General features: G+C 35.8%; 1 protein-coding gene across 1 annotated transcript; it reads right to left on the bottom strand.

The window, feature by feature from the left end:
- Nucleotides 1-574: 574 nt before the first annotated feature.
- On the bottom strand, nucleotides 575-2,832 carry LOC122090569 (transcription factor RSL2-like). Its single transcript, XM_042660211.1, has 6 exons — nucleotides 2,683-2,832; nucleotides 1,749-2,481; nucleotides 1,321-1,578; nucleotides 1,141-1,206; nucleotides 995-1,060; nucleotides 575-865 (listed from the first exon to the last, which is right to left on the bottom strand). Exons 2-6 carry the CDS (start codon nucleotides 2,394-2,396, stop codon nucleotides 773-775), a joined length of 1,131 nt encoding a protein of 376 aa, XP_042516145.1. The 5' UTR covers nucleotides 2,397-2,481; nucleotides 2,683-2,832; the 3' UTR covers nucleotides 575-772.
- Nucleotides 2,833-10,208: the final 7,376 nt, after the last annotated feature.

Here is a 10,208-nt window from a genome sequence, read left to right as displayed (position 1 = left end):
TAAGACCGAATCTGATCTGATCCAACCGATTCTGATTGATCTGATCCGATTCATCAAACCATGGTTGACGATCGAATAACCCCACTGATTAACGGACAAAGTTTAAGGATCTTTCTCCAAGACCAAGAGGCATCAGGAGGACAAGGAACAGTCCAAACTTAAAAAAACATTTTATTATACTTCAAAAGTCAATTGATTTATTTGTAAAGTATGATGCTGGAGATTGTGGCATGTTTTTCAATTCTTTTATCATCTGTTCTCTTAATTGTTTTTTCTATATCATTCTCTTTGTTTATAATTCTCCCCAATTCATTGAATATTAGTCAGCTTATTTCTCCCATAAAATATACCTACCTACAAAAGTCTCCATTTTTAAGTATTTCCCATTGCTCTCATTTCAACCATGTTTGGCCAACTCCAATAATGAGAGGCTTTTGGACATAAGAAAATAATATGAGCAGTGTTTGTTGGGTCCCCTAAACTATGTTATCATTGCCAGCAGTTTCATTTCACAAGGTGGGATGTAGGAAACAGAAACATGATGAGGATGGAAAGAAAAAAAAAGAGAAGAGGGTTTTCTGAATTTCTTATTTGGATAATCAATCCATTACAAGATAGAAGTCTATGAATTAATAGTCACTTTTTTTCTGTTCTTTTCTATGTGTCATTTTAAATCTTCCTAACCCCAGTAGAAAATGGATTGATTTATTAACTAGCATAGTTCTAGCACCACACTCTGCATGGCTTCCAAAATCATGAATCATCATCAATATCATCTGGTTGTAGATAGCTTCAAGTCAAGTCCAATGTCCATTCCATTGTAAGCAATGGGAGCATACATCCATAGATCATTAGAGCTTAAGAGCTACAAGATCCAAAAACAGAAAATGGAAAAAAAAAAACTGAATTAGTAATCCTTTTTCAATGGATAGATTTTGGAGTTGTGGGAATATCTTAAAAAGGAGGACAACAAGATCATTTGTACTGTTCTTACCTTGATTTGGAGCTGCAAAAATTTGACATATTGTACAGCTTCTTCTAGCATTGTACTGATATCAACCTGTCATATTAAGAGAGAATGAGTTGCAGAATGGAGAATATCCTCAACTTAGGACAAGAATAATGGCTTTTACTTCTTACCTTTGTGCCATTAGGGACAAGGTTTTGTAGAATTCTCAACCGCTCGTTGATTCTTTCTCTTCGCTTCTGAAAAATAGGGAGAGAATGATCATTAGATGAATTGAAACACATTAACCAAGTTTTGTTGAGATTTGAATAACATTCATGGTGGATCAGTTGAATTATTAATAGTTTAATTACCCTAGCATAGAGGCTTTGTGGATCAGTGGCTGAACCCCTACTGGCCCTTGTTTTCCCTTTCAATAAGTTTAGAGCTTCAGAACCTTTGGAGCTTGAAGTCGCTCCTGCTCCGTTTAGCTCCTGTGAAGCATTAGAGTCATCCTCAGAGCAGTCACTGCTAGAAGTCTGCCCAGTTGCAGCATTCTCTTCTTCATCATTGCTGTTTAGGTTCAGCTTCTGGGTTTTCTTTGATTGCACATTCTTCTTAGTCCTTTGAGCCTGCAATTTTAAATAACAGATACTCTGTTAAAAAAAATTAAAAAGAAAAAAAGGATCACATCTAACCAATAAGGTAAAACTAAAAACTTTATAGTTCAAATCCTAAAATTTTGAACTGGTAGGTAGAGGGACTAATTACTAGCCGGTGTGGGACTAAAACTAACACTCACTTCTCCTGATGGAACGCGAGGTTTCTTCCTTGGGTACTCAGATTTGTCTTCTGTGCTGACATTAGGTTCCGGCATCACAGATCTCCTCTTCAGTTGTTGAAGTTTCTTTTCGCGAAGAGAAATGATGGCTGCTTCAGGGGATGCACCAGACTCATGAGCACCGTCACTGCTCATTTCCTCATTCAAGCAGGAATTCTCTTCCACTGGGCTCTCAGTAAAGACCTGAATGGAGGGATTGACCATAGAGAAATCCATGGACATGGAGTTACTATTGGTCACCAAAATTGGATTTGAATTGCTCAAATAGTAGTGGCCATGGTGGCTGTGTCCTGAAGTGGGTAGCAAGAGACTACTACTACCACTGCTATAGCTACTCCCTTGAGGGTAACAGATCAAACTAGAGTTAACAGTATCTGAACAATAGTATGTGCTCTCATGATCACTCCCATTAGCATTGCCACCGGAGGCGGCTTCATGACCAGGCCAAAGCGACGATAAAGTCCCCAAGCTCAAGGTTGATCCAGCTTCATGATCATTGGGAACAGAGTAGTTCCCAAGCAACTGTGCCATGAAATCGGTCTCATCAGTGGAGAACATTCCACTAAAAGAGCTCCATTCCCCTTCAGATAAACCTTCGACGTGCTCCATTCTTCTTTCTCTGAATTGGGTTTTTGAGAAGGACTTAAGGATTGAGGAGAAGTGAAGGCTTCTCTTCTGGTTCTGTTTCTCCCTGCTGAGAGATAAAGAGTGTGTTAAGCTGTTAAACAAGAATGTTATGGAGACATTTTTATACCCAACAGAAGCTAAGAATGTATTGAGTTAAAATAATGGAAATTATTAAAAAATGAAAATACTTTTGATAATCTAATCTAAAATTCTAACAAACCCAGAAGGAAGGGGGGGGGGGTCCAGAGAACTTCCAATCTTCTGTTACCAGTTAACACCGAGTTCATGGAGGCAGCCAAGATGGGTCCATTAACAACTCATCATAGAGAAGTTCAAGAAATGAAATATTATATTAATACGACCCTTCATTGGCCTTAAGATTTAAGAATGAGAGTTTTAGTTTAATCTTTTAGTCTTAGAGAAAGAGAGAGAACAGAGAGAATTCCAGAAACCGAGGAGAGTCTAAACTCTTAAAGGACAATCATTGGGAAAGGACTAGTTAATGATAAATTACTGACTTAATCTGAAAGTTTAATGACGAAGAAAGATTGAAAGTGACAGAAGGAGGAAGAGTCGCAGCCGTATTGGCAACCGGGAGAACGTGGGAAGGGTCTTCTTCAATATGATATACTGTAATTCTATTCTATTCTGTTTCAGGGAATTCTGAAATTCTATTCTATTCTCTTTAGACTTAAAGAACTAAGAGAGAGAGAGAGAGAGAGAGAGCGAGATCGTGGAAATGGAAGTTTTTAGAAAAACTCTCTCTCAACTGAACCAGGCAGCGGATCTGCCGACCTCAGATTGCTGTTCCCTGCTCTCCAAGATGCTATGGATCGACCTAACAAATGTTGGTTTGATTCCACTCATGGTAGGCAATACCTTTACTAATTAACCAATCATATGGCCTGATCATATATAATAATCCAGATCACATTCTAGATCAACCGTTATCCATCATTAATCCCAAAGGGGAAAAAAATAACCAAGTTTTCCTTCACCCGTGGAGAAAAAAAGAAAAAGAATCTCTTCAACCATGAGATCTGACCATATTCCGAGTGATAATGAGCCTCACTTTTCCGTAACTTGGTTTTCCTTCACCCATGTTCATGCAAATATACTCTCAAACTAACCAACCCACAAGGTAACTACAAGGCAGACCTGCCTAGAGAATATCAGGTTCCATGATGACTAATTAAAAAGGGTAGAGGACCCCTTCGATGCCCTTTTTTGATGCAGGCAAATGAGGCTTCTCCTTTTCCTAACAAGGGGCCTATTTTAGACATTTCATTGTTCTGAATAAAGAGTGAAATGTAAGAAGGTGTGCAAAAGTGTCATGTTTTGACCCAAACGAAGTTGGCTGAGTGATTAAATAGAGCTTTGAAATATCCATAATTATGTAAGGGCATGGATATATATATATATATCAAATGTAAATTGAGTCTCAAATTTTACACATTGCCAATTTGAAGAGAAAACGGAAAGGGTGGGTAGTTTAGATCAGTCATCCAATAGGGAGTGGATTTATTCCATTTCGATGGTCTAGAGGATGGGACCACTGTGTCATTTATCTCCTCAACAGATCATACAACTTTATTCTTTATATTCTCAAGGAGATTTATAAGTCACTCAGATTGAATTTTTTAGGGGAAAGGTGGCCAAAGAAACTTTACCTAGTGTGAAAAGGATCCCTAAAAAGTAGCATAACATACATCGGCACAATGACCAATGGAATAGTCCGTAGAAGCATTAATACTGATGAGATTTTCACCGTTCATGGGGGCAGGACAGTCATTTCACCCCTCTTATGTCTGATTATTGGTATCATGTTTTTTCCTCCTATTTTAAATCAACATAAGAATCAATATAGGAAGAGATATTGTTGTTACCCATTTATATATTGGCATCTTACTTGCCAAGCCAATGGAAGAGAGTGAAATCTAAAGAAGAGAATGAAACACCAAAGATCCAACTTAAGATTAACGAAGATCCAGAACAAAACCTTCCCAAAACCCTAGATTTTGTCAAAGAGATCCAGCTGTGAGATCTGAACTTAAGATTAAATCAAAGATCAGGACTGAAAGACCCTAAATTTGGTCCAAACTCCAAAACCCCAGGAGCGAGTAATTGGCTACTTACCTGAATAAAACACAGGCGAACCGTACATCTCTCTCCGGCAACTCCGGCAATCCTCAACAAATATCTTTTTTTTTTTCCTGTTTGGTTGGAATTTTGGCTAATTTATTTTGGTGAAACCCAGAAATCCTTTCCCATTAATTACCCAAAAGAAAAAAATTTAAATTTAAATTACAAAAAAGAATGTAAGGGACCAAGGAAGTTTCCTCCCTTGGATAAGTCTTCGATTATATTCCAGCCAACGCCGGCCATCGCACGATCTTCCAATAGAAGAAATAAAAATCCCTTCGAGAAGATAACTCTAGAGAGAGAGAGAGAGAGAGAGACTTATAGAGAGAGAAAATAAAAATCTAAAAGCTCTCCCGACAGCAGTAAGTAGTAGTAAAGAAGTCCCAAATCCAAAAATCTCACTTGCTGGATATTTTTGATATTTCCATTTCCTTAGCTCTGAAAATTCCTTTCTCAATCCCGCCGCCCTGCACCACGACGCAGCATCTCTCTCTCTTTATCTCTCTCGCTTTTTAATGTTTTAATGAGAACTGGGTTTTACCAAAAAAAAACACAAAAATGAGAACTGTAAGTGTGAGCTGTGGTGCCTCTCGTCTCTTCCATTCCCCGTATCTGATCCGTCCATTATCACAGTTTTTCTTTTTCTATTTAAATACATGAACACATACATACACGGGATGCATCTTGATACATTCGTTGGTTGATCTTAAAAACTAGTATAGACCCATCTTCTAAAACAAATCTATGGACCTTGATTTTGGAACCATCACTAATGTCATGCCATATGTTATATCTTCACAATGAATTTTTTTTGGTAAAGGATTGTGCTATCCCTATAGTTGTTCAATTGTTTGTTTATTAATGAGCTACATTTAGGGCTCAATATATTTACCAATGGAGGTTTTTTCTTTTTCTTTTGTTTAGGTAAAAGTCAAGCAAAGAATCATCTAGAACCTTAGAAAATGAAATCATGAAGAAAAGGTAAATATTATTACATATATTTGATTTTTTTAAATTTTTTACACAAGTCTTGGAGCCTAATTATAAGAAGTTAGTTTTAATGATTTTCTGTTATTTCATTAATTAAAAAAAATGACAAAAAAATTAAGATCTAAATGCATTCATAACAGATTCTTAAAATCTTAAAAACAATATTAATTAAAAGTTGGAATGACCAATTTCATGATTTTGCCAACTCTAATATTTAATTTTTAAGTTGATGTCATCAACTCGTCATCTTTCATATCCAGAGGAAGTAGCAACATCTATAGGCACTAATTGAGTTTTGGGGGTATCAATTCAGTCAGATGGTGTTTGTTTCCATAAGTATTGGTCATGTCTGTGGTCCAACAATTTCTTAACTTCCTCTTCAGATAGGTATGAGGGTATGATGGGTAATGAACAATAGAATGAAAATTTTATTAATTATGATTAAAGAAGTAATAAAGTATCAATAATAGCATTATTTTTGTGTGTTGAATTCAAAAAAAAAAACCCCAGCATGGCTCTTATACAAAACGGCATGTCCTTAAGGTCTATAATGGTAGACGATCATAGTTAATTAATACAGTATTGTCCTTAAGAACCAATAATTAACCATTGTGTCCTATACATATATTCTCTCAAATAGAAAATTAAGACAACAAGTCAAATCCCTCTCTAAGTAGATTCTTTCTCTCTCTCTCTTCTCTTTCTACTCTTGGGGTCCAAATTATCATTGTAGGACCTTAAACATAATTAGACAAATTCAAATCTTGCATTGATAATCTCATGAAACAAGAACATTAGAAATATGAAAAAAGAAAAATGAATTTTATTGATATTGACGTATTCCTTCCTCGACCACCCCCCACCCCCACCCCCAAAAAAAAGGAGTATTCTTTCCACCATGTGGTCCATATAAATAACTAAATTATATAATTCTCCATTCTATAATAAACCTTCGGCGGTGACTCTCCACACTCTCAAGTCTAAATCATCATTTTCTCATTTTCTTGCTTCATTAAATGTAAGCGTATGCATGACATAATAATAAGAAATAAAAATATAGGGTTAGCAATCTTCCTCAAAAACACCGTTAGCTTGTAAATTATGTTTGGAATGCAAGAAAAAGAATGAAAAAATAAAAAAAAATGTAACGATGAGTTTATTTGTCTTTCTTTTTTATTTTTCAATTTTCTTTTTCTTTTCTTTTCTTACATTCCAAACATGGCCATCTGAACTCTTTTTTTTTGGGGGGAGAAACCATAGAATAATTAAATTATTGGAGCATATTTTTGGTCGAGGGATAAGGGTTAGAATTCTTCAAAGGATAAGATAACGGTGAGTTTTTATATAAAGAATTTGCTGGTACGTGCTGACTCAGTATTCCCACCCTCCAGCTACTTCGCCAACTGTTGTTTAACACAAACAAAAGAAGGATCAAATATCATGAGCTTTTCCATACAATTGGAGTATGTGTTTGTGATGGAGTCCAAAGTCCAAACTTAGTGTACATGGCCCCACCGACCGGATCACAAATTGGCCCCATGGCCCATCAAAATGTTCTATTAACAAATAACAAGTTTAAGTTATTAATAAGTAGATGATTAATTACGGGGTTTTTTATTATTTTAATAATAAAAAATTCCTTAACATTCCAACGGTCTTGGAAGAACTCAATCCCATAAACCGGCTTACAAAGTGAGGAAACCCAAGACCATATCAACCCACATCAATTCCCATAGGAAACCGATATGGGATCAGCCCCCATAATTATGTTTCTTATCGTAGGGCTTGGAGAGATTTTTTTTTTTTTTTTTTCCAGGTGAGGTCTAAGGTGAACAAGTAGTACCATGATATAAATTATACCCATAACATATAGCTTTCTTGAACGGTTCCACAAAAATGAGTTCCAATTTTAAGATGCCAGCTTGCTAATTTGGTATAATTTATCCACTTAAGACCTAAGTCCAAAACCTGGCTTCACCTGCTAACCACTTACCACTCCCTAACGTTCCAAAGGCCAATAGTAAATTGAGAAAAATAAGATAAGAAAGAACTAAACAAACCAGCTGTTAGGGTTTTAAAAACCAGGAAATAATAATTTATCCTTGGTAGGCTTGTCTGGAATAATGAACTAATTGCAAATATCATATCTCTTTCACCTAAACTGAACCAAAAAGAACCATTTTCATTTGTTAAAATAAAACGGGTCCCCAAAGTGGTGGGGTGCCCTCCGGAAGGGAAGGAGAGGAGGTTGGGTTTGGCCCCCAAAAAAAAAAAATCTTAATTTTTTTTTTAATAAGATTCCATTCTCCAACCAACCTTTGGAATTACAACAAATATTAAAACAATAACATTCTTGCAATGTGTGGACCTACCAAACAATGATTATCAAAATTAACTTAATTATGGATTAAACACGAGCGGGGCAGATTAGGACCATCGTTAAGTACTTAAGTACGATTTCATTGACCAAACAAGCCAATCATCACAGCAGATTAAGACCTTAATGGAGACTTATTCCAAAATTTTAGTGGTTTGCAGTTGAGGAAATTAAGATTGTTAACCCTAACTGTTAATGTCTTACTTTAGCTACTTGAGCAATGGTCTGGTATCTGGCATTAAGATTATGAATATTATTAGTATTAATCTTATATAGGATTTTTGGTATGAAGTCATCTTGACATAAGCATAACACAACATTTATTTTTTTGGTTAAGGATTTTAAAATTTTGTAAGGAAGAACTAGTCATTCATGTAAGCAATTAGGGGAGTTATGCCAAATCTAGAAATGAAGTCTCTTAAGATTTGATAGTTCTAATCTATTTTCCAGCTAGTAAGGTCTCTTAGTGCTATTACCAACTAGTGGATTTAAATATTTAATACCTAATGATAAATTAACTAGATTGATTTATCTAAGTACAATCTTATTGCTTGGATCTTATGTGTAATTGCAGATAAATATTGACTGGTCTTCGAACTCGTGTAATTAGTTAGATTGATGTATCTACATACAATCTCATTGTTTGGATTTTACGTGTAATTGTAGATAAATATTGACCGATTTTGCACTAGTCTAGTCACATGTCCAAAGTAGCTAGTAGCTTATACTACTCTCGTTTTTGCAATGGTACACACTTTTCTTCTTCTTTTTTTTGGGGGGGGGGGCGGATGGACACGCTCTCTGTATGGGATGAAATATCCCACATCAAACCATTAAGAGCATAGGAGAGGCATCACATGGTTCATATACAAGAAACCACTTGTCAACAAGGAGAGAAAGTGTCAAGAAGGAAAGAGAATATAAGAAGGCGCATGCTGCATGATAACGGTAGCATGGCCATCTTTCCTCTTTTGTACAGGATTGAATACTGTAATTGTGGATTTGGTATGAAGTCATTTTGACATAAGCATGACATCTACATTAATTTTTGTAATATTTTTATTTTTGAAAAGAAGAACCAGTTAAACACTTCAGGGATTTGTGCAAAATCTAAAAATGAAGTCACTAAGATTTGACAGTTTTATTTCCAGCTAGGAAGATCTCATAGTGTTATTTCCAATTCGTGGATGTAATCCCTAATGATAAATTAAGATTATTGTATCTATACAATATTATTCCGTTGGTGTTACGTGTAAATTGTTAATAAATATTGACCGGTCTAACGCGGGCCATGTCATAGCTCTTAGTTTATCACCATAGAGGTAGATGATTTTGTCGAAATATATAAATCTGTGTTACCATTGGTGGTTGTCTGTGAGCGAGTGAATACTATGAGTGGATTTGATATGAAGTCATCTTGACATAAACATGACATCAAAGTTAATTTTTGTAATTAAATATTTCAAATTAATGTTGCAAAGAAGAAGTCATTCATTTAAATAGTTAGGGGGATTTGTGCAAAATCTAGAAATGAAGTTACTAAGATTTGATAGTTCTATTCCAGCTAGTAAGATCTCTTTAGTGCTATTTCCTATTGGTGGAAGGAAGACCTAATGATAAATCAAGATTGATGTATTCAAATACAATTTTATTGGAGCGAGGTCCTGTAATCAAAGTTTCGTTGTTGCACCTAACTTCTTAGGGTTATCATACGAGAGTTTCCATTTTGGACTGACCCAGTCTTATGTAAGCGGTATCACAGTGACCCCAGGGATTAGTCAGGTCAAAGATCCGAACACCCTGGGTATAAAAAAAACGCAATTTTATTGCTTAAATTATGTGCAAACTGCTGACAACTGTCGAATGATCCTTGATCCTAACCTTTTCAATGTCGGTATATACTACACTCCAAGGGTAAAAAAACATAATAAATTTTAGGGTAATTTACAGCGCCACCCCCTGGAGAATGCCACAATTATAAGAACACCCCTTCTGTTTCACCGAATTAGACTCAAACCCCTTATCGTCAGTCACTGTAAAATCAAGAGTTAAAATGACCATTATACCCTTTTCACTAAAACTCATTTTAACTCAATTCCTCTTCACCCTTACCTCTTGTGTGTGACACGTGTCATATTTGAATCTATCGGCTGTGGATCAAATCCCTTTTTCATACATGAAAAAACATGAGTGAGAACTGAGTAGACGAGACTCTCCGGAGTGAGATGAAGCTGTTGCCGACCTGTTACTTAAGGGGTTTTGAAGACACGGCTCTACACTAACGA

This window comes from Macadamia integrifolia, chromosome 10, assembly GCF_013358625.1.
Source record: "Macadamia integrifolia cultivar HAES 741 chromosome 10, SCU_Mint_v3, whole genome shotgun sequence".
Classification (NCBI taxonomy): Eukaryota; Viridiplantae; Streptophyta; class Magnoliopsida; order Proteales; family Proteaceae; genus Macadamia; species Macadamia integrifolia.
This window is presented reverse-complemented; position numbering and strand designations above follow the sequence as displayed.

Coding starts and splice junctions, on each gene's coding strand:
- LOC122090569 (XM_042660211.1), bottom strand. CDS start 2,396: ATGGAGCACGTCGAAGGTTTATCTGAAGGGGAATGGAGCTCTTTTAGT. Junction 1,207..1,320: donor CACAAAGCCTCTATGCTAGG/GTAATTAAACTA, acceptor CCTATTTTTCAG/AAGCGAAGAGAAAGAATCAA. Junction 1,061..1,140: donor TTGTCCCTAATGGCACAAAG/GTAAGAAGTAAA, acceptor TTAATATGACAG/GTTGATATCAGTACAATGCT.